The sequence below is a fragment of the Musca domestica genome, unplaced genomic scaffold (genome assembly GCF_030504385.1).
Source record: "Musca domestica strain aabys unplaced genomic scaffold, Musca_domestica.polishedcontigs.V.1.1 5, whole genome shotgun sequence".
Taxonomy (NCBI): Eukaryota; Metazoa; Arthropoda; class Insecta; order Diptera; family Muscidae; genus Musca; species Musca domestica.
Genome location: NW_026712346.1, coordinates 24298914 through 24324843, shown reverse-complemented (window position 1 = coordinate 24324843; position 25930 = coordinate 24298914). Strand labels below are relative to the sequence as shown.

The window sequence follows — 25930 nt, the reverse complement described above, 5'->3', positions numbered from 1 at the left end:
GTCGTTTTTGTAAACCAATGTTGGTTTCATTTGGTGTCATGAAACCAAGTTGGTTTTGTCAATTTCGAATGTAAATAAAACCAATGTTCGAAACAGCTGTTGTTACTTACATGTGTTGTTTGTTTATTTGTCATTGAAATATCAGTAAAAGTAAAGTAAATGAAAAAAGGAATAAGTCGCTATAAATAAAGTAAGATGGCATCAGCAGTGGTAGTTTTTGTGTTGTTGGACGAAGAACGCTCAGAAAAGGTGACGAGAAAAGCTCTTAGAGATTTCAGCAACCCACTGGAGTAGCCGGAGATTGCGTAAGTAATTTTTTCCTTTAAATATCCTTTAAAAAATCTTTAAAAATCCACGTTTATAGTCCTTAAAAAAATCCATGTTTATGGCCCTTTTAATATCCTTTAAAAAATCTTTAAAAATCCACGTTTATAGTCCTTTAAAAATCCACGTTTATAGTCCTTTAAAAAGTTCACGTTTATAGTCCTTTAAAAAGTTCACGTTTATAGTCCTATAAAAAATCCACGTTTATGGTCCTTTTAATATCCTTTAAAAAATCTTTAAAAATCCACGTTTATAGTCCTTTTAATATCCTTTAAAAATTCTTTAAAAAAATCCACGTTTATAGTCCTTTAAAAATTCTTTAAAAAAATCCACGTTTATAGTCCTTTAAAAATTCTTTAAAAAAATCCACGTTTATAGTCCTTTAAAAATTCTTTAAAAAAATCCACGTTTATAGTCCTTTAAAAATTCTTTAAAAAATCCACATCTATAGTCCTTTAAAAATTCTTTAAAAAATCCACTTCTATAGTCCTTTAAAAATTCTGTAAAAAAATCCACGTCTATAGTCCTTTAAAAATTCTTTAAAAAATCCACGTTTATTGTTCTTTAAATGTCCTTTAAAAATTCTTAAAAAAATCCAAGTTTACAGTCCTTTAAAAATTGTTTAAAAAAATCCACATTTTTAGTCCTTTGAATATCCTTTAAAAATTGTTTAAAAAATCCAAAGCAAATGAAAAGTGACAGCTCTAAGCAACTTGGTTTATTTCCAATAACAACACCAGTAACATTGGCTTCTATGACAACCAAAACCGATAAAATTCTAATTCGAAAATAAAACCAATAACATTGATTTTCATGACACCAAAGCATTTTTTCTTGTCGTTTTTAAAACCAATAGTGACAAAATGGGTTTCTATGACAGCCCTGAATAACTAAAATTATTTTTTTTTGTCTTGTACTGAAAATCGAATTTTAGTCGAATTTCGATTTTACGTAGATTTTTGTTGGTCGATTATTTTTTTATATGCGCCAAAAAGTATGCAACGAAAATGTTTCTTAGTTCTATGATCTGTTGGCAAAAGTGCATACTAAGCCAGTATTTGCAAATGGGAGTTAATTATAGCTATATCAACACATAAACTATTCAAAATTTCAGTTCAATCGAATAATAAATGCGACCTGATTAATCGTTTTTGACGACAGTTGTATACCCTCAGCCTATGACAGTTAATTGAATTATATTATATGTTGCTCCTTATCCACAATACAATATTGACTACTTCCTAAACTATTTGATTTTTAGATATTTAATTCGACCTTTATTATATATTGTTACAAATGTAAATTTAATAAAAAACGAGCTCGAGGTCTTTGTTGTTGTTTAATTATTTATTATTTTCGATATTTCGTCCTCCAACGGAAGACATCATCAGGAACAATATTGTTTAAACATATAACAAAATTTGACAAAATATCGCCAAGCTTCGACGCCGACCTTGTGTTGTTGCCATCTGTTTTGTCACTCTAAATTTACATTTGTAACTACTTCCAAAACTTTATGTGAGATATGTGATAAATTTTTGAAAATGTTGAGACATGCATAAGGTTACAGATATAGTGGAATGTAGGGTTATACTTCATCTAATACTGACAAAAATATTGGAATGCTCAAGAAAAGAAGTGAGCCGATAAATTCCATATTTACGTCTGATCCCTGATGCTAGTAGAAATATTGTCATGTGTGACATTTGAGAAAAATCCGGTACTTAATTCGCATTTTATGAGAACTATAATTATTCCAAATGTTGACCCTTTGTGCGGGAGGTACTTGATGATGTGGTCCATTTTCTCACTCGACATATCACTGATAAAAATATTTGAGAGATTGCCTGAAATTGGATGATCCTTTCTAGTTCTATGCGGCAAATTATTTTCCGTGAAAATTTTTACCTTTTTATGGGTGAGGTACCGGAAGGAGTAGACCTTTCTTGCCCATCTCCAAAATCGATCAAATAATATTGTAATTCGTATACTCCCTTCGAGAGTTATCGTGTGTACCCCCCAGAAAAATAGACGGACGGAAGGGCACCTCTAGATAATCTCCAAATGTCCTGAAGCGGATTTGGTTCAAAGAGACCTAGGGTCTAAAATCTTTATTTTGATGAGGCAAGTTTTGGTCGTATTATATGATTCAGTATTCTAGTGAGATCAAGCTTAAAAAATGCCGAATATATTTTACACTTTTTATAGTTGAATTTATTCGAATTTTGATATTAAAAATTTTTGATGTCGAAATTGAAGGTTGCATATATATACTTAATGTTGATTTTTAGTCGACTCAAATTTAACCCAAAAAAGCATGCAACAAAAATATTTTTTAGTTCAACAATATTTAATCTCTTGGCAAAAGTGCACATCAAAAATTTAAAATCGATTTTTGTCTTTAGATGGGGAGACATAACTATAGCCCAAAAATAGACTATTTTATTGCAATAAATAATCGAAAAGTCTAAAAATATAGGGAAACTACTAATTGGTAACTAATTTAGAAAGGGCCCCAGCACGAGCACCCTCAATCGGCTACTCTGCATTGTTAAACTAAAATATTTCTTTTTTTGTTTTTGTTATTTTGTTGTCCACCCCTGATAATGATGGAGAACAAGTAAATATCAATAACTGGCATTCGCAAATCGCGCACATCCTTTAACTTTCATGCACGTTTCTTTTGTCATGGAGGAAAAGAGACAAAGAGAGAGGAGAGGCTAAGACTAAAGAATTGCGGTGGCGGTTGTTTGTTTATTGTAACCAATTTAACCTTGAAATATGTTGATCTTTACATGTTCAAATCCTCAACTCGAGAGGAGCATATGCGGCCTATACATTTATTTCCATTAAATGGTGATCGCCAAATGAAGAATAAGGAGATCGTTTTGTGATTATTCGGCGGGAGTGTATGTATAGATATATGTAGTCTTGCATAATGTAGATGCTTTCATTGTTGTATTAAACATTTGTTGGTCTTGAAAATCCGGGTTTGCTGTTCTTATGAACGCGTGTCTGAATTTGACAGGTGATGTCGCCAAAAGTCTGAATAAGTATGATTGGCTTGTATATACATACTTCTATATTTATATATGTATGTGAATAATACAAGATCAGAGATTATCTGAGATTTTCATCAATATTGTGTACTTATGCTTTTTTGCTTTTTTATAGAAGTAAAATCTAAATCAATAAAAACACTAGATTAGTTGAAAAAAACTTTTTGTTAAAGGATCGATACATTTGGAAACAAAAAAAAATAAACTTTCGACATTCAATTTTTAAGTACACACCTAAGCTTCGGCATATTGAATTGAACGATTGAACGATGAAAGAGGTTTAAATAGTAGTACTTTTTATACCATCAGCCATATGGCTAGAGAGGGTATACATCATTTGATACGGCCTCCCCCATATAGGGTTCAAGTTTTTTAAAAACAAAACACTCAAATAAAGCGAAATAAGCATCCAATTCTCCTCAAATATCACACACACAAACATTTTTGCTAATACAAGATCTGCTGTTAAGATAATATATATCGGCGAATCCCTTCTGGTACCTCACCTACAAAAGGTCAAATTTTCAATATTTTTGTCTGTTATAACTTGTGAAAAACGTCAGCGGTTCTTTACAATTTGCTATATCCAAATATTTCTTTCAATGATGAACCTGAGATGAATATGGAATTTATGATTTCGTGTAAAATTGGATATAAATTTTCGATTTTCTTGTTATTTTGCTCATATTCATATTTTTATCTGTATTAGACGAGGTTTGAAAATGGATTACTTCGGTCGACTATATGTGGAACGTGACGCACATTTTAGCAATTTCTTAAAATTATAACATATCTCATACAAAGTGAAGAAAGAAGTAGTAACATATTAAATTGATATTTGTGATTTTGTATAATTAAATATTAATTATATTTAGTCAGGGGTACTATATTCAAATATTCAGATGTAACTCTAGGAGACACTTGAAAGAGCGTTCTGTTGTTTGGAAAATACAGATATATCAGCTTCTGGTATTTCAGTTAAAATTCCCAATTTACTTGTTTATACCGTACTTAAATTTTAAATTGCCTAGTTAAGGGGACTGCCGCATATGCCATAGTTGATATAATTTCCACAGTGGGACAAATTAGTGGATTTAGCTTAGGGTTTCTATGTGTTGCTGCCCTTTGACACGAATAAGCTACTTCATTTGGAGACCAGCTGTCGTGTGTGTTTATCTTACTGAAAGAAGGGGAAAGAAGTGGAGAAAGAAGCATTGTGGTAGACGTAGAGTCTGAACCATGCACAGAATAATGAAGAAGTAGATCAAAAAGACCTAATCCAAAGTTATATAAAAATTTTAGATAACCATTGTTGGTACTGGCGCGGCACTTTAGTCTGGTGTAAATATAGTTATACCAGTTTGCATTATATAAGACACTACTATTTTTATATACGAAATATGCATGACACTTTTTCTTTGAATTTTGAACTCTTGTAGAGGAGGAACTAGAAAAAGTGATCAATATGTCACCCATTAAAATTTTTTTCAATAAAGGAAAACAAGTGTGATGGATCTTTTTAAGCGGAAATGGTACTAAGGTGGTTCAGCTACGACTTAGCTCGCCGGATGGGGAGGTTCTTTTTCCGCAGATCTATACATTTAAAATTTGTGTACCATATGCTTTGATTTGAAAACGGAAATTTAATATTTTAAGTAGACAAAAAAAATAAACAACATTGTAGACGGATGAACTCTTAACATTACCTTGTTTTCATTCAATTCGAATTAATTACTATCAGAATTCTACGTCGTGCGAGGATAGATTTTACTCCTCATTGGCTACCCACCCCTTATGACGTATTTCAGTCATCCTTTTTGGTATTTTCTTGCCAATTTATTTGAAAATACCCCAAGAAAGTTTACACGGCTATCTGGCAACCGTTCAGCCCATAATTTTAATATTTTAACACATGTTTACTTCATATAATCGAATACACATTTTATTATATAGAGTCCTAAACACATTTGTTGTTTAATTTTTTTTATACATTTTGAACAATAACACAATTTTTTTATTTCTGTTAAATATACGTATCAATAATAATAATTTTTAATACCTATCTATAAAAATATACGATTATATTTATGTTCTAAGCATGCGTTTTTTTTTTAATATTTTCTTTAATTATAAAATTTTAATTATATTTTTTTTTAATTTTTTTCTTACATTTTTATTTATTTTAATATCATTTCATTTTTGATTTATTTTTTTTTTTTTTAAATATTTTTCATATTTTTAAATATGTGTAATAACTGTTTTAAAGGTTATGTTATGCATATATATCCGTATTTTGCCATGTTTTTTTTTTTTTTAGAATCTTTGTTCAACTTTTTGTATTTCTTTTGTCATGCAAAATTAAATTTCAATTATGTCTGTTCCACCCTAATATTCCTCTTAGGCTTAGAAAAAAAGTTTGCGCCTTAAGTTATGCTCTGGTGTTTTTTTTTTGTTTTTAGGTTAAGAGGTTTAATTCACTAGGTTTACACCACGTGCAAGAAAAACTAATATTGAATAGAATTGGTGTACACTATGAATGGTGGATGACAATATATTTGTTTTAAATTTATAAAATTTCCTTTCTCAGCTTTTTAGCAATTTGCTTCGATTTTCCTTTCCTTTTGTTTTATAAATTGATTTCAGGGTCTATTATCTATAGGTTTGTGTACTTACTGCAACAATTTTTAAATACATCAGTTTTGCAAACCACGTGGTGAAAATTTGGTTGTGTCAGAGGTGAGGTAATCTTACCTCGAACTCGCTCGGTATATTGTAGATGTCGTTCGTTATATTATTTGGCGCTTTACCAAGGTAATCCTTGAAGTCAATGATAATTTTAACACAATATCCTGTATTAAATGTAACATTAGTGATTTCATTGAACAAAGAGATACTATTTTTTTGTCTTATGTTTTAAAACGTATGCTTACCCGAGCAGAAACTTTTACACAAAACTCACAATAAAAATAAATCACGACAAATGTATAAAAAATTGTGAGTGCTGCTTTTAGATTCTATTTAATAAAACAGAAATTAATGTAAGAAGGAAATCAATAAAAAAAAAACTGTTTTTATACACACATTAAGTTTGGATTTTTCGTTACAATTTTATTTTGAACTTTTATGGTGAAATTATATTTGTCACCTTGACACTCTGAAACCTTCTGCCAAAAAATTTCTGGATATCAATTTAGGTAACTTTAAGGTGACTTTTATGAAGGTCAGTTCCCACATGGAGTTGAAGTTACAGAGTTGAAATATTGATCTCTTTGCAACTATGGTGGGACTTGAATTCGTGATGCAGTTGCCTTTCAATGTGTATAGATGGCGAAAGCGTATAGCATTGCCACATTAAAAACAATGAACGAAATGTTCATAATTCTATTAATAATATATAATTTTCATATACCTCTTTGTATTAAGAATACCAAAAAAAAAGTTCGAACAGGGGGAAACACATAAATTAATATATTTATATATTAATTAATTAAATAAATTTGGGCATGAAAATATGTACGCTGAGTGATTTCTGTCAGTATGTAGGGTAGGAGATATATTCTGAAACCTACTGTGAAATGATCACACAAGATATAAAGTGGTGTTTTCCAACACTACTACTTTGCCAAATGTCAAAGCAACAATATTTATTCTATAGCAGTGAAAGTTAAAGAAAAGTTTTGCTTACTAAAAAATAAATATAAGAGCAAACATTACAGCCAAGGGTGGCTGTCACAAAGCCAATTCTTTTTGTGTAGCCAGTGTAACAAAAAGAGTTGGGAATTCGTAATGTTTGGATGTAAGTATAAAACAAGATATTTTACCAGTTTGTCATTTAATCATGTTGCATTCTCTTGTTTTGCCTGTTGTAGCTGTTCGTCCTGGAGTAGAAGGTGACCAACTAGGGTGACGAAAAAACAACAGTTTGTGTGCGCTAGTTAGCTACCTGTTCAAAATAGGAAAATATTGGGCTGTGATACAAACATAAGATGTTTGGACAATGAGGCGATAATTAACAGCTGAAATCATTGGGAAATTTGTGATATGATGAGGTACCTGCAAATGTGAAAGGGGAAAATATCCTTCCATAGATTCATGGTTTCAGACCAAATTCTTATTTTTTTTTAGGTATATTGGAGTTTTTTCATAAGTTTGTTATACCATCTTTGGAAGCTGTTAAATATCTGATGGGCATATTATATTTAGTCGGAAGAACACTGTATACAGTAACTGCCTATACATAAATGATATTTTTTTTTATGGAAGCGAACAACATTGTGTGCAGAACAGGCTTATAAGACAGATCTAAAAGGACCAATAAGAAGACAATGGAAATTTTGTTGAACAGATGAGTTTTCTTTTTTTTTTTACTTCTGTCAAGTTTCTTTATACTAATGTTTTTCTTTTTCTTTGCAGCATTTTTTTAATATGGGACTATATTAATGTTCTTTTCCATTTCAGGTGAATTGAATTGCTGAATAAATTGACTGCGTGGAGAATTGCTTTGTATGGATTTCAGAAGGAATGCTGTGGAGTTGCAAACGGGAATTGGTAAAACTACTTAACGACATTAGTTTATAGATATAGATATAGTTTTTAATATGTATTTTTTTATTGCTTTAAGTGTTGGGCGTGAATGATGCCAATTAGTTGTCCCTTTAAATTTTCAATTTCGTATTGACAGTTCCCTAAAGGTTTTCTAATGCGACATTTAAGCCACGGTTTACATAGTTTGGCATTGATACCTTTTGCAAAATCGCTTTGCACAAAATTTTTTCTGTATACTTCTTGTCCAGGTTTGAAAGATACAATTTTACATCGTTTATTGTATGTAGATTTATTTCGCTCATATGCGTCATGCATTCTTTTGTCTACCTTTTTATGCAAAATTTGCATTCGGTCAGACATAGGTAATATGTTTATTTCTCCATCTTCTAAAGCGTTTAGTTTTCGAAGTATTTTGTATGCATCAGCATGTGTAATCATATGGTAACCTATAAGGGCAAAGTAGGGAGATGTACCTGTTGAGGCATGAATTGTCGATCGTAAGGCACACTCTATTTTGGGTAGACATTCATCCCACTTGGAATGGTCTGTTTGCAGGTAGCTGCGAATACTACTTAATATTGTTTGATTAACACGCTCACTTGCATTTGCCTGTGGCGAATGTATGGCAGTGCGCATATGTTTAATACCGAATGCTGATAGCAATTCTTTGAACGCTTCTGATGTGAATTGTTTGCCATTATCCGAGTGTATACACTCAGGTACGCCGAATTTATAAAATATTTCCTCCACAAGGAATTTATTGACTTGGGCAACGGTCGCTTTTGTCATCGACTTGAGCAGAACGAATTTCGTTTTGTGATCTAAAACAATAAAAATATGTGTCTTACCAGATTTTGACCTGGGGTATGGCCCTAGAAAATCTATATAAATTTTCTGAAATGGTCTTTGAGTTATAACCTCATTACCCATTGGTGGTCGTAAAATTTGTTTTGGGTGTTTAATCTCTTTACACGTATTACAATTGTTTACAAAAGTCTTGATTTCGTGTACCATTGATGGCCAATAGAAAAATTGTCTAATGCCGTGAAGAGTTTTTGTTATACCACTATGACATGTGTTGTTGTGTATTTTATTTATTATATGGTTGGTGAGTGTATCTGGAAGCCATATTCTCCAACATTCATCATCGTTTTCCACATTTGAACGATTAAATTTTACTTTTTTATAAATTATGCCTTCTTTAACCTTTAAGTCAGGCAAACAACTTTCATTTTGTTCGATAGTTTGGATTAGAGACAGGTATTTTGGACTTTTAAAATCGTCAGAGTCTAGATTAATAAAAGATGAATTATCAGTAGAAATTTCCTCCATATCCAAACGAGATAACATATCTGGGACTACATTTTTAGATCCTTTCCTATGCTCTATGTTAAAACTATAGCCTTGGAGTTTCAAACTCCATCGTGCTAATCTACCGTTTAAGTCTTTTTGCTTCATTAACCATTGGAGACTAGAATGGTCCGTAATCACAGTAAAATCCATCATTTCAATATATTGTCTAAATCTTTCAATGGCAAGCAAAACGGCTAAACACTCTTTTTCTGTTGTAGAGTAATTTCGTTGAGCGCTGTTTAGTTTCTTTGAGAAATACTCGATTGGGTGTTCACCGTCATCGTCATCTTTTTGAAACAGAACTGCGCCAACTCCTACATTAGACGCATCGCATTGGATAAAAAACGGTCTCGAAAAGTCTGGACTCGAAAGTACTGGACTTGATACCAAACTATGCTTTAGCTTTTCAAAAGATTCTATAGCTTGAGGCGTCATATTGAACTTAGGTGTTTTCTTTAGCATATCGGTTAATGCAGCAGTTAATGTTGAAAAATCATGAATGAAGCGGCGATACCAGCCGACAGTACCAAGAAATCTCCTTACATCTTTTTGTGATTTCGGCGGTTTTATATTCATGATTGCTTCTACTTTGCTTGGATCAGGCTTCAGTTTACCAGCACCAACAATATATCCAAGATATTTAAGCTCTTTGTAGCAGAATTTGGATTTTTCCATGTTAATTGTCAGTCCAGCTTGTGTTAATTTGTCACCTACGATCTTCAATATTTCCATATGGACTTCAAAGTTTTGTGACACAACCAAGAGATCGTCCAGGTACACAAATACACGGTCTTTCAACACTGGAGGGATCACTTTGTCCATTAGTCTGCACATCCTTTGAGCCGCATTGCACAGTCCAAAAGGCATAACCTTGAATTGGTAGTGAGGTCTACCTTGGACTGTAAATGCTGTTAAGGGGCGACTTGATTCCTCCAGCGGAATTTGCCAGAATGCGTCTTTTAGATCTATAGCTGAAATATAGTATGTGTCACCTAATCTTGCCAGAAGTCCGTCTATGTTAGGTAGGGGATAAGCATCTTTGCGTGTAACTTTATTTAGTTCCCTTGCATCTAAACAAAGGCGATTTTTATTGGGTTTTATCACTAAAGTTACCCTATTATTCCAATCTGAATTTTTCGCTACTTCAATAACATTTAGTTTTATCATTCGGTCTAATTCATCATACATTAACTTCTGTACGGCAGGACTGACGGGATAATACCTCATCTTTTTAGGATCTGCATTTCCTATGTCGATACTATGCTGTTCTAAATGTGTCTTACCTAAACCATATTTTGTGTAGCAACGAAAAGCAAGTTTAGTTTTCTCCAAGACTATATTCTGTTCATGTGTTAACACATGTATCTTTTTGTCTTTTTCACCATTTGATAAACCGCTAGTAATTTCATTTATATCTGGTTCAAATGAAATTTTCAGATTTAGTGCTTTCCAAAAATCATATCCCAAGATTAGGGCTTGTTTTAAACTTGGAACCAGATAAAAAGTCATTTCCTTTATTTTATTTCCACATTGAACACTAGTCTTTATTTTGCCAATGATTTGTTGTTGTTTGCCATCAGCTGTCCTAATATTGGATTTAAAATTTAGTATTTGGGCATTTATCATTTCGGCATTTTCTAAGCACTTGTTACCAAGGCAGCTAATAGAAGCACCGCTGTCCATTAGACCAGTAAAGTTAAAACCATTTAGTTTGACATTCATATATGGTCTTATGTCATCATCAATTTCTAGACAAGCTGAAGCAATTTCCTTTCTTTCAATTTTTCTATTTCTATAAAGTCTTCTTGTTTTTGCAATCTTTTTGGTAACTTCTGGCTGAAAATCTTTAAAAATCTCATCTCTTTTTTTCTTATATTCCTCTAACCTTTGTTCGTATGGAATAATAGTTTTTAACATGGTTGTTGTAGCTGGTATATTTTGCTTTAGGGTATGTAAAACGGTTGGTTGGATATTTTGAGTATTTATTGGGTATTCTGGGATATGTATTTTTGTGAACATGAGGTCCCAGTCGGCCTCATGCTCTTTTGTTGGTTTCCCACACATTTGGGACATTTTGGTGAAGTCACACCATCGAACCCACATTTAAAACAGAAAATATTTCTTTGCTCCAAGTCACATTCGATATAAGTATGACCCACTGTCTTACAGTTCCAACATGTTAAAGTTTTTGTATTTAAATTTGAGTTATGTAGAGCTTCAACTTCAGTGGTTTCATGGAAATTTTCATCCTGATTAAAATTGATTTCATGAACTCTTCTGACGTTGTTTTGGTGTAGTTGACGATATGCGAGTCTCTTTGATAGGGTTACCTCTGCTCGTTTACATTCTTCTATCAAGTCGTCGATAGAGTTAATACTTTTTGCATAGATAAGTTGGACTAATCCATCTTTCAAATTGTCTTTAATTATTTGTACAATTTCAAAATCAGGGATGGGAGTTCTCATTTGATTTTGAAGCTTGACAATTTCAGATATGTAAATGTCGGCAGATTCTGAGGGTAACTGTCTACGCTCAATAATTTTCCTTTGTATTTCGAAATCACTCTCGTAATTTCGGAACTTTTTTATGAAATGATACTTTAATACTGCCCATTCGCAATGAGGATTCTTCTGACGAAATTGCCAGATCCAGTCATGCGCTCTGCCTGCCAGCATATGGTGGAAACCTTTAATAAAAGTATCCCATGGGCAATTATAATCAAGTCTTAGAGATTCGGCTCTGAAGACGAACTCTTCTACACTTATTAGCTTCGATGAACCGTCATATCTTAAACCCCATTTCTGAAGTTGTAAAGGTGTAATGGGTTTGACACCCATAGCAAAATTTTGATTAATATTTTGAGAATACTGTTGATATGGATTGTGGTATTGGTTAGGTTGTTGTTGCTGTCGGTAATTAGTATTTGAATTTGGGGCATTGGGCCTTTGTTCTTGATTGTCATTTGATTGATCTTGGGTGTGGTCTAAAGACAGATTTCTTATGGAATCAATCGAATGCCTAACGACCTGTGGAATCATGACAGCAAGTCTGTCTTCCAAAGTTTTCATCGCTTCGGATTGTGCAAGTCTAACTGAGGCTGAGATAAATTCTCGTAAGCTTGGTCCATTGGAATGATTTATAGGAGCTTCTAAATTTATTTTCGGGTTTGAAATTGGCAATATTGGATCCTGCTGATTTGAAGCTGTTGGGAATTGTGAATCATGTTGGTTCATTCTTTCAAATTCTCGTCTAACTTGATCGGCAGTAATGCTGCTGTATTCGGGTCTCATTATAGAAGAAACTGATTCCGGTGATGAAGTTGTTTGTAAACCTGTTGGTAGTGACATTAGGGGAGGAATACCAGATTGAATAAGAGTTCTATTTGTACTCTGTGTTGATGTATTCACTGTTGGATTAATAGTTTGATTTTGCATGGTATTGTTTTCTAACAAAAGGCTACTTGGAGGATTGTTATTATTTGCTGGAGCAGCGTTGGAAGTGCTGGGATTAGCAACGTTTGGGGCACTTGCAGTTGAATTACTTTTACCCGCAATTCTGCTTGAAGACCTAGTTCCAGTGTTAGAGTTTTTACTAGACATTGTAACAGTTAATTAGAAATGTATTTATGACAAAATGTATGCAAAAAGTGAATTGCGTAGATTAAAATGGGTGATTAGATTTTGAGCTTAAAGTTTCTCTTAAATTCAGTATTTAATTTATAATGTAGTCTTAAAATTTGGTATTGAATATAAATTGTTTTTAATTAATGAAAAAAATATAATATTTTTAATATTGCTATTTTAATTTATTTATCATATATTTTTGATTAATTTTACTCTAATATTTTATTAATAATTGTTTTTCTTTCTTTTCTTTTCAGATATGTGAATACTTCTTTTATTTTAAATATATATTTATATATATTTTATTATAGCGATATTAAAATATTTTATTTTTTTTTATAATTTACATATATATAAATATGTTTGCACTTTGTAGATAAATAAAAATATAAATTATTTTTTTTATTTTTTTGCCAAAAATATTTTGTTTGAACTTGTTATAAATCTTATAAACTTTATGTTTCTTTCTTTTTATATACTTTTTTTTTTATTATTTAATTTGGACTGAACTTTGTTAACCAGACACCTGTTCATATTGTTATGATGTATAGAATTCTGTAAACAATTTTTTTGTACTTTTTCTTATTTTTAATGCTCTAATTTATTTTAATTAGAAAAGTAAATAGCAAAAAGAAGTAAATTGTTGTTTTATATATATTTTCTTTGCTTATGGTTTTAATAAACATAGAAATATATCATTAACTGGAATTGAATGTTATTTTTATTTTGATAGATTGTTGGGTTTGAAGGTATGTTTAAGAATACAATTTGTTTAGAGACAAAATTTATTGTATTGTACCTATTTAAGTTCAATGAATAAAACCACTGGTTTGGAACTAATATATATTCAGCTCTTTAGCCATTGAAATATGCTTCCATTCGAATAGTAGTAATCATTATTTTGCTCAAAAGGTAACTCTAAAGTGGAATATGCCCACGTACCTGTACAACGCGACATGGATGCTAAAAGTTCCTTTCGGGATACCGATTCGTGCTACATAAGCTACAAAAGAGTGAGGGCTATTGTAAAAATAAATAAAAAAATTAGAGCTCGAATGTTGGGCGCCATAAATGTGATGGATCTTTTTAAGCGGAAATGGTACTAAGGTGGTTCAGCTACGACTTAGCTCGCCGGATGGGGAGGTTCTTTTTCCGCAGATCTATACATTTAAAATTTGTGTACCATATGCTTTGATTTGAAAACGGAAATTTAATATTTTAAGTAGACAAAAAAAATAAACAACATTGTAGACGGATGAACTCTTAACATTACCTTGTTTTCATTCAATTCGAATTAATTACTATCAGAATTCTACGTCGTGCGAGGATAGATTTTACTCCTCATTGGCTACCCACCCCTTATGACGTATTTCAGTCATCCTTTTTGGTATTTTCTTGCCAATTTATTTGAAAATACCCCAAGAAAGTTTACACGGCTATCTGGCAACCGTTCAGCCCATAATTTTAATATTTTAACACATGTTTACTTCATATAATCGAATACACATTTTATTATATAGAGTCCTAAACACATTTGTTGTTTAATTTTTTTTTATACATTTTGAACAATAACACAATTTTTTTATTTCTGTTAAATATACGTATCAATAATAATAATTTTTAATACCTATCTATAAAAATATACGATTATATTTATGTTCTAAGCATGCGTTTTTTTTTTAATATTTTCTTTAATTATAAAATTTTAATTATATTTTTTTTTAATTTTTTTCTTACATTTTTATTTATTTTAATATCATTTCATTTTTGATTTATTTTTTTTTTTTTTAAATATTTTTCATATTTTTAAATATGTGTAATAACTGTTTTAAAGGTTATGTTATGCATATATATCCGTATTTTGCCATGTTTTTTTTTTTTTTTAGAATCTTTGTTCAACTTTTTGTATTTCTTTTGTCATGCAAAATTAAATTTCAATTATGTCTGTTCCACCCTAATATTCCTCTTAGGCTTAGAAAAAAAGTTTGCGCCTTAAGTTATGCTCTGGTGTTTTTTTTTTGTTTTTAGGTTAAGAGGTTTAATTCACTAGGTTTACACCACGTGCAAGAAAAACTAATATTGAATAGAATTGGTGTACACTATGAATGGTGGATGACAATATATTTGTTTTAAATTTATAAAATTTCCTTTCTCAGCTTTTTAGCAATTTGCTTCGATTTTCCTTTCCTTTTGTTTTATAAATTGATTTCAGGGTCTATTATCTATAGGTTTGTGTACTTACTGCAACAATTTTTAAATACATCAGTTTTGCAAACCACGTGGTGAAAATTTGGTTGTGTCAGAGGTGAGGTAATCTTACCTCGAACTCGCTCGGTATATTGTAGATGTCGTTCGTTATATTATTTGGCGCTTTACCAAGGTAATCCTTGAAGTCAATGATAATTTTAACACAATATCCTGTATTAAATGTAACATTAGTGATTTCATTGAACAAAGAGATACTATTTTTTTGTCTTATGTTTTAAAACGTATGCTTACCCGAGCAGAAACTTTTACACAAAACTCACAATAAAAATAAATCACGACAAATGTATAAAAAATTGTGAGTGCTGCTTTTAGATTCTATTTAATAAAACAGAAATTAATGTAAGAAGGAAATCAATAAAAAAAAAACTGTTTTTATACACACATTAAGTTTGGATTTTTCGTTACAATTTTATTTTGAACTTTTATGGTGAAATTATATTTGTCACCTTGACACTCTGAAACCTTCTGCCAAAAAATTTCTGGATATCAATTTAGGTAACTTTAAGGTGACTTTTATGAAGGTCAGTTCCCACATGGAGTTGAAGTTACAGAGTTGAAATATTGATCTCTTTGCAACTATGGTGGGACTTGAATTCGTGATGCAGTTGCCTTTCAATGTGTATAGATGGCGAAAGCGTATAGCATTGCCACATTAAAAACAATGAACGAAATGTTCATAATTCTATTAATAATATATAATTTTCATATACCTCTTTGTATTAAGAATACCAAAAAAAAAGTTCGAACAGGGGGAAACACATAAATTAATATATTTATATATTAATTAATTAAATAAATTTGGGCATGAAAATATGTACGCTGAGTGATTTCTGTCAGCATGTAGGGTAGGAGATATATTCTGAAACCTACTGTGAAATGATCACACAAGATATAAAGTGGTGTTTTCCAACACTACTACTTTGCCAAATGTCAAAGCAACAATATTTATTCTATAGCAGTGAAAGTTAAAGAAAAGTTTTGCTTACTAAAAAATAAATATAAGAGCAAACATTACAGCCAAGGGTGGCTGTCACACAAGTTAAATAGTATCAGTCGGTATTGCCGACAGATGTATACCCCCAGCCTTGAGTTATGATTATTCTAACTTTTGACACTTTATGGGGGACGTTCCGAAGCAGTTTGCCAATTTTGTCCAATTCGTATCTGACCTAAGTCTGATGTAAATTTTACAACGTGCCATATCTGGACCATATCGTCTACTTCCTATATTTGTTATGAGTTATGTGCAAATTTTTGGAAAATGTTCGAAGTATGCGTGAGGTACCATATATAGCGGACGAAATATTCCACTTTATCTAATACAGATAAAAATATTTGTACGTGAAAAATTTAAAAAGAATCGAACATTTATATTCTATTTTATACAAAATCATAAATTACGATTAATTACATAGATAGATAGAATCTTCGACTTTGCAATTATGACAGATATAAGTATTGGAAATAGTGTCACTTTGAGGTTGAGGTACCAGAACTAGTTGGCAGATATCTATCATTTTCACAAAAGATTTTGCGTTAGCAAAAATGTTTGGATGTGTGGAAATCAGATTATTCTTTCTCTTTCTGTGCGTTAAAATATTTTCTTTGACAATTTTGACCTTTTGTGGGCGAGGTATCAGAAGGAGAGGGCCGATATTGCCCATCTCCGAACTTGATCTAAGTTTGATAATAATAATACGATGTACCAAATTTGGATGAAATCGAATACTCCTTTCAAGAGTTATCCGGCGCACCTACCAACGGACGGACGGACGGACTTTGACTCCAAATTTTCAAAGAGACCCAGAGTTAAAAACCGTTATTTCGAAGAGGGGCGTTTTGGCCGTATCAAATGATATATACCCTCTCTAGCCATTTGGCTGAGGGTATAAAAATATAGGGAAGCAGTGGTCCAACAAATTCTCTTCTATCTTAAGTCTGATATAAACATTACCACAGACCCAATTGAAGAAGCTACTTCATTCAGAGATCAGCATTTCATATGTGCTTCTGCATTTGTGTCTCCTACTCGTGCTTCAAAATGCCACTTAAATCATTAAAATACGTCATTGTCAGCCGCGGAGCTGATGTCGGCTGGACACCTCAGAGCTGTGATTTGACACCGTTGGACTTTTATTTGTGGGGTACCGTCAAAGATAAGTGTTACACGCCGAGAAGACAGAGACAATTGACGCTTTATAGAACAATATTAGTGAAGCCATTGGTGAAATACAGCTACACATAATCGATAATGTACATGTATGTGTATATAGATCTATCGTGTAGGCTAACAATAGTCGTTGAAAACTGTTATAGAATAGAATAGAATATTTTTTAATATTCTCGTTAAAGGGATTTACAGAATAAAATAAAAATATCGACTCTTGTTGAAAAATTACGAAGCATATTCATATCTCTTTAGTTTATGGCTTATAAAGTCTTATATGGCGATTGAAGGGGAAGTTTTGTTTAACATATACGAAAATCTTCTTCTATGTTAATGCGTACATAAATTTAATCCAAAAATTTGCCTCCAATAGGGCCGATTCAACCTATGCAATTTTTCGACAAAATTTTTGCTTTATTGCAAACTGAATAACCAAAACACTATACCCCCTTCTATCTTGTAGTGGTTGGGTAAAAAACGCTGCTCTTCCAAGCCAGTTCATGGACTGCACTCAATGCCGGCAATAACACAACATTGTCCGTATGAGGTGGCAATCATGCAGCAGCATTTCTTGTTGCTAATTAAGCTTGCTTTAGACTTTCAGCTATACTGCCATACAGTCACCGAAAAGCCATGCGGCAGATCAGAATGGCATCTCTTCTAAAAGTTTAAGTCTCTGTGCTTAGGTGGTGTTCTTATGTTGGCGGCTCCTGTGTAGATATGTTGCGTTGGTGTTGTCATCGTCTGGATCGATATTTGCACTTCTTTTTTTTTTCTTAGGCATTTGCGCTCCGACTCAAAAGACCACTGATCTGCCAGTGGTCAAGTCAGCAATTAATTCGATATTTTCGTGTTTTGTGTGTGAGTGTGTTTGCAGTTTTTTCTCCATTTTTCGGGTAACATACACATTTCTTATAAGTTACGAGTTCTGCACCTTTTTGTTACTGGATGTTTGCAATGGCGGTGAATATATTTTAAGGTAGGTAACAGATTTTAAATCTTTCACATTTCATTTCGTTTAATTTAAGACATTTTCATCAGATTTCTTGTCATTTCTGACTTGACTTGGAATGTTCTCGAGTGCATTTATTGAAAATAATGAGCCGTTTATATCCTCCCTAATTTGATTTACAATATTAATTTAAATTAAGACGAATGGTTCGTAGTATTTAACAAAATGTTTTGAATTTTAGGCTTTAGACTTCAATTAAGCTGCTTTTTATTTTTTGTTAAATTTTGTTTTGCTTCATTGTTTATTTAGATGCTTCCAGTTTTTGTAGACGTATGTCTTTCTCAACACCATAAAATATATTTCATATTGTTTGGGTGGTAACATCTTCGACTTTAACTTGGGAACTCGTTGTAATGTATCACCCAATGGTCAGGATTTCGCCCAGAAGGATCAGCTTTCTAAGTCCCTTGTTCTTTATCAGGATATTATTGGCCAGGCGACTGTACACTATGTAATGTAACAATACTCTTTCCGTGAGTTATATAGGGGGAAATATAGACTCTGACGATTTTACATTGGTTAGTAAATTTAATAACTTGGCAAAAGCAATCGATCATTTTTATAACATCCTTCACTCTGCCATCCGAACTGAATACTCAAATGTGTTTTAGTTCTGTAGTTTATTTTAAAAATGGGAATTGAATGTCCACGATTTGGTTTAGCCGATTAAAGTTTTTTTGTGATTTTCGTCTTATTTTCATCCTTATTTGCTGTAAATTAGCAGTTTTTGTTCTCAGCGACAGAAAATGACCTTGAAAATAACTGTCTATATAACTCTAAAGTGTGCTATGTGTCCCATATAACGGTATCTCCCGATTCTCTATTTGAATTAATTTTATAGGGGACGAGCAAAATATAAATTGTTCATGAAAAACTTACAAAAAATATTAAATATAGCTAGAGGTTTGTTTTTATTTGGATTAGATAAAGGATTGCTTCGATTAAAAAGTCCTCTTGAACGGGATCGTAGCAAGTCAAAATATTCTAAAAATATTGCCAACACTATTCTATTAATAGAAAAGGAACGGTCGACGAAGGGGTTTTGTTGTAACAGACAAAACCAACTTACATGCTTATGTCATTTCGTTCAGGTAAATGAAAGCATAACAAGTGGAGAAAAATGAGAATGTTTATAAGTGCGGTTGTAAGGTTTGAAAGATGTTCCTAAATAATTTTTGGTTCAATTTACTTCTTTAGTTTGAGCTTATAGTTTCGTCAATTGGGCAAAATAAAGTTTTTTTTGTCATAGGAGTTATTTTAAAATAACTTTATAGACGTGTGATAAGGCATGGGCCATTAAAATGTACCATTTGGTATTATATGGACGGAAGGAATTTTAAACTTGAAATTTGGTATGAGAATTAAGGTTGGGAAGTAAGTTTAATAAATTTGGTACAATTTGGTATTGGGTAAACCGATGGTTCTCGAAATTGGAAATTTGGAATTAAGGTCGCTGTTCATGTGTAGCCTGAATATATGAAGGTGGTTTCGGAAATTTGTATTATAATTGCACGAATTTAGTGTTTAATAGTACTAAATTTGGTCTTGCTTTTTGGTTTGAAACGTGATATATAATTTGATATTGAGGTCACTGTTGGTTTCTAGGTTTGAACTAGTTTCGGACAGTGGGTGCAGTGGTTTTACTTATATTCTTCTCGCCAAACTTCAGAAAATTTTTGAAGACTTTTTGGTGTAAACTATAAACATTTTCCTATTATTCCCTCCGAATAAGGAAAAGCTTAAATAATATATAAACCCTTTAGTACGGTGTATGAAGTTTTGATTAAATTTTTTTGTCAACCTGAAAAAATTGTGCATTTTGAGTACTAAGAAAGCCTTACAAGAACAGTTGGAATCTAAAATATTAAGGTGGACTTTTCGCTGACGAAGAGCGGGCACTTTCTAGTATTAAAAGTAGAATCGACAAAACGAAATATTCTAGAAATCTTACATAAACCGATTTAATACTTAAAATATTCTTATTATACTCCCGAACAAATGGTAAAATTTATTCATTATCATTACTTTCCTAAAATCGTTACACAAAGGGGATTGTTCCCATGCAAAAAAAAATACAATCAAACAATTTAAAAAATGCCAATATAAGTAGACTCTTCCTGGTACTGGAGCAGAGTAAGTAATTCTACCCTTTAGATATAACTACCTGGGTTTTAATTAATCGACCTATCGACTTTGGCATTGATGCTTAAAAATCAAAGTCAATTTTGTCGGCCTTGAAAATTATAGATATTTTGTAGATAAAATTACACATCAAATATCTACTTTATAAAATAAAAGTCTGTTTGTTTAGTTTATATTTTTTTAAAGACGATAATCTAAAATCCAATGTTTCCTTCCAAAATAAGGGTGAGATAAAAAAAAATCTGCAACAAAGTCAAACGCCATAATTTTTACATTTTTTTTTAAATTTTATTGAATAAAAGAAAAAAATGTCGGAAAAAGAATCAAATTTTTGAATAAGTATAGATTTGGTCACATATGACACGAATTATGACCTTCAAACGGCCAATGAAACCATTACATGCTGTGCCAAATGTTGCTCTGCGGTATTTTGGCCCATTCCCGGCGAAGCGCTTGCTTGAGGTGATCGACACTTTGGTATTTTTTAGTGCTAACCTTGCTTTCCAAAAAAATCCAGACACAATAGTCCAACGGATTGGTATTCGGAGATTTGGGTCCATTGTGCGCTGGAAATGAAGAGAGGAACCTCATTTTGCAACCATTCTTTGGTGGCGCGTGCTAACTGCGATGGTGCTGAGTCCTATTGGAATGTCCAAGGTCAGCGGCCAAAATGTTTGCATGCCCAAGGCTCTAATATACCCTCCAGAATATTTTCGCTATAATATTCCGTATTTATTCTAATGCCACTCCATTACCATGCCGGCACTTGAGTTCTGGTGGCCAACCGAAGGTGCACTTTTTCAGCTGACCTCTTTGGCAAGTAAACACGATAATTTTGTTTGTTTACAAACTGCTGGACAACGAACGTTTTCTCATTGGAGAAAACCAAATTCGGCAGTTCACTCTTTTAAGTTTATTTTCTTTCTGTTGCGGTGTAAGTTCTTGCACTTTTTGGAATTTCAATGGTTTTACTCCGAGCTCATTTTTCAATATTTGCCGAATGGAATATTGCGATATGTACAGCTTACGAGCCATTTTTCGGCCACTGCGACGCGGGTTTGGATCAAGTCGCTTCTTTACTTTTCGATCCATTTCTGCTTCCGTCCAATTTCTTTTCGTCAGGCTACATAGGGCTACGCTACGTCGTATGGGAGATATATCTAAATTTGGACCGATTATTTCCAAGTTCAATATGGTTCGTCTTTGGACCAAACAAATGATTTGTGCAAAATTTCATCTGTATCGGACAATAAATGCGACCTGTACTTTGTTTATAAAAATACATGGACTGGCGGACGACATTCATAAATCGGCTTAGAATGTGTGTTCTATGCAGATCATCAAAAGGAACTATGGGTCTATCTCGTTTTTTTGTCTGTTACAAACAAATGCACAGAGACATAATACCCTGACCACCTTGTGGTGTAGGGTTTAAAAACAAAAAAGCATACAATTTAGAAAAATTGCGTTCAAAGACCCATATCTCTGGATCCAAGAAAGATTTGTACCACAGTGTTATCATTACTTCATAGTGTTATTATTACCTTCATAAAATCTTTGCACAAAGCGTACAACAAAAATTCAATCAAATAATTTTAAAAATTTCAAATCATGCAGACTTTAACCGGTACTGGAGCGGAGTAAGTAATTCTACCCTTTATATATAATTATCTCGACTTTGAAAATTATGCCGGCCTTGAAAACTATAAATAATTTGTTGATAAAATTACAAATCAAATATCTATTTTTTTAACTAGAGGTGTATTTGTCTAGTTTATTTATTTATTTATTTATTTTTTTTTTTTTGAAGACGACAATCTAAAATCCAAAGTTGATTCCAAAATTAGGTCCGTCAGAAATTCATATCAGGACAATGTATGGCAATCCAGTCATGCGCGCAAGACTCAAAAACTGCAAAAGAGGTTTGCGTTCTCTGCTTGAAATTTACGTACAATATTCCAGATAGAGCTTTCAAATTCTACAAAGATATTATTGTTGGTTTTTGCAAGAAAATGTTACACATTACATATCCTAATTCGGGACAATTTAGGTAAAACTTTACAAGTTCTTAAAACCTGGATATAATTTAATAAAAATGATAATGAAATAAATGGCTTGCCTATTTTCTAAGCTTTTTGCTTAACACTTAAAGTTTAGACAAACTTTAACCTTTGGAGGTTCGTCGTCTTAATTATTTTAGTAATCTCTAACCCCAGAATTATTTCTTTATATTTATTTTTATGCATACACACATATTAATTAAAGAAAAAAAATCAATTTCGAACTTACCTTTTCAAGTGAAATTCACTCTTTCCCACGGAGTCACAACCCTTTTCGGGGCATTTAAAACTTTCAATTGAATGCGAGGCCAAGTGAACCTTTAATAAGGATTTGTTATGAGTTCTATAGTCACAACTGTCACGAGGACACACAAAACGATGGTTCGGCTTAGAATCATGATGTGTCAGACAATGGTCCTGTAAACTTCGCCTAAAACGAGAACAACAATAAAAACAAAGCAAAAAAGGTATGAACAAATTTTTTGAACAATGTCACAAATTTCAATAAAAAAATGCTCAGCCAAAAAAGGCAATGAGGACACATGGCCGGCCGAGAGCATTTGCATAGAATGTTGAAGTTTATTACAATCAAAATTAAATGTAACATTTGCACTTGCACAGTTTTGTGTCAACTCTTGGCTCACTAATTAGATTAAATCAAAGTTATTAGAATTTGCCACGACATTGCAAAACACTTTTAGGCAATTTTCTAGTCACGTCTGATGACGAGTGTAAAGCAGAACATTGAAACGTGATTTTTTCATTTGAAATACATGAGAGGGGTGAAAAAATACAACAAATACCAAACATTAGAACTGACCCAAAACATGTCCACTTTGCATGGACAAAAAGTGACTAAAAATAAAATATAAATTTTAATTGAATGTAGCCATTCAAGTTTGAATAAAAACAAATGTAAATCAGTCAAAACTTGTTCGTGCAAGTTTAGAATTAATTATATTTGTAATTGTGTGATTGCCATCAAAATAATAGCAAGGGGATAAAAACCATAGGTAAAGTTATCCTTTCTTTTAAAAAAATTAGAATGATTTGTTTTGAATATGATAAGTGTTTAGATTGGATAAATCGATAAATGAATTCGGTGAAAGATAAATTTGTAGGTATCTAAGGCATCTGAAAATAAAGATATGCAATAAGGAAGAAGCTTGGCTCATTCCAATATATAAATTGGGTTCAATCCCCAGTAGCAAAAGACCAATTTAGTTTTTGTCTTCGTACGGTAGATTTTTAAGAGATAGGTTTTATAGATTGGAGGTGGGCGAGCGAGTTCCTGGCCACATTGTTATTCAGATATAGAATTAAAGTTGTAGTGCATTTACGTCGGTGATATGCTGTCAACTCCTATTGAGGTGTTACTTTTATTAAGTACACAACTTATTACTCCGACTTCGGAGACTCCATATTATATCTGGCTCGAGAAAACAAGATCCTTTTTAAATCCGATATTTCTGACCAAAACCTTTTTGATCCTCGCATAATATTGTATAGGAATATAATATTACCTGTATAATATTTTCCCCACTTGCTAAAAGCTAAATGGTTAAATTTGTGTATCAATAACTATAAATACCAAACCAATCAACTGTTTTATGACAGATATACAAATATACATATGTCGACCTATGCGAAATTAATCATTTTGAGGGGATACACAGAATAGTTATTAATGAACGAAAAGCCAGACTCATCGTTATATGGGGGATATAGTCCAACGACATATTAGGAAATATCAAAAAAAAAAAAAACAGCTACGTTCGACAGGGCCTTCATTATTTAAAAGAAGAGGAACTGATAATTTTAAGAATTCTGAATATCTGGTGTTATAGTTACATGGAACTACACAAAAAATTTAGCTAAAATCATCAAAAATATCAAATATAGGGAGGTACCGTTATATGGGAGTTATACAAACGCGAGGATCTGTACAGGAAATATTCTGTCATAGGACGCACCCACTACAAACTTCAAATACAAAATTTGAGACTATTTCGGTGAAAAGCGTAGCACAAATCATCAAAATACCAAATATTTGGAGGTGCAGTCATATCTACCAAAACTTGGACCAATATGGACTAAATTTTACAGCTAATTTACAGACAGACGGGCGGGCATCGCTAAATTGACATAGTATTTTTGACATATTTAAATGCTCTACATAAACTAATGTTGGTTACATATAGATTTAAAAAGATAAGTAATTTTTTGTCATAGGTTGTGCCGATTCCGAACTTCAAATATGAAATTTAAAACAATTCCATCATACTTGAAACTATTCCGGTGAATAATGTCGCTAATATCCTTAAAATACAGAATAAGGAGAGGTACCGTTATATGTGGGCTATACGAAGGCGTGGACCTTCATAGACAATTGTCCGCCATAGGTTATAATGTCCGCGACAAACTTAAATACGACATTTGAAACAATTCCAGTGAATAATGTCTCTAAATTATCAAAATTCCGAATATTGGGAGGTGTCGTTATATGAGACTATAAGAAAACGTGGACCGACATGACCCATTTACGGACTTAACCTGCTTACTGACAAAATACACTTGTGTGCAAAATTTTAGCCCACTGTCTCAATTCGTTCCAAATATAGCGTGATTACAACAGAAGACACACAGACGAACATCGCTATTTTACGCTGATCAGGAATGTATATATTTTGTTGGGTCTAACATGATTTCGTGAAATTGCAAACGGAGACAATATATACCAAGGCCAGGCAAATGTAGACCCGCGTGACTTCAATGAGCGTAATAATTTTCATTCTCACAATTGACCCCACCCATTGAAAAGCAATATAGTCAGAGAGTAACAAAATTGGGAGGATAAAAAAGTGGGACTCTCTGTGCACCGCTACTATATACCTAAAATGCACGGACCTATAGTAGAATTGCTAAGACCACATTTGATGGGAGTTTTCAATCAATATTTTTTTAAAATTTGGAAATAAAAATTAAAAAAGATCCTTTGGTGGGCTGTCATGAGTGTTGAAATTGTGGACCAAAATAATTCTTGTTTTGTTATCAGTAATATTGCCGGATGCCAAGGAATCTTATAACAAAATTCCGAAAGCTGTGATAGTGAGGGGAATTTGCCTCTTTTATTGAGGCACCGGCGTAGTTAAAGATACTATTAATGCGTGAATTCCTTCTCAAGGAGAATAGCAGTATCCCATTTACTATCAGAAGTCATAAAACTCTCATTTCTTTTTGGGACTCTCTTCTATGCTGTAGTTTATGAGTCTGCTTTTAAACATCCTATCCATCATGTCTTCTATGGGGCACATATCACCGTCTTGTGGAAAGTAATTGGTGTCCAGTTCAATACCATCCAACTTTGACCTAAACAA

At 32.4% G+C, this 25930-nt stretch overlaps 1 protein-coding gene and 1 long non-coding RNA gene across 3 annotated transcripts in view; one reads left to right on the top strand and one right to left on the bottom strand.

Moving 5' to 3' along the window:
* LOC101887305 (zinc finger protein 236) overlaps positions 1-25930 on the bottom strand; it is a 176782-nt gene that overhangs the window by 5019 nt on the left and 145833 nt on the right. Inside the window, exon 6 of the mRNA XM_059128056.1 lies at positions 22783-22983. Coding sequence (XP_058984039.1) covers positions 22783-22983 — 201 coding nt within the window. The remainder of the gene's footprint in view (positions 1-22782; positions 22984-25930) is intronic.
* On the top strand, positions 7002-13561 carry LOC131804826 (uncharacterized). 2 transcript variants are annotated; one of them, XR_009343316.1, is made up of 4 exons: positions 7002-7179; positions 7253-7444; positions 7509-7931; positions 13162-13561. It is a non-coding gene; the product is annotated as an uncharacterized LOC131804826 (long non-coding RNA). The 2 variants fall into 2 exon arrangements; XR_009343315.1 differs by having other exon boundaries at positions 7013-7179; positions 7253-7432.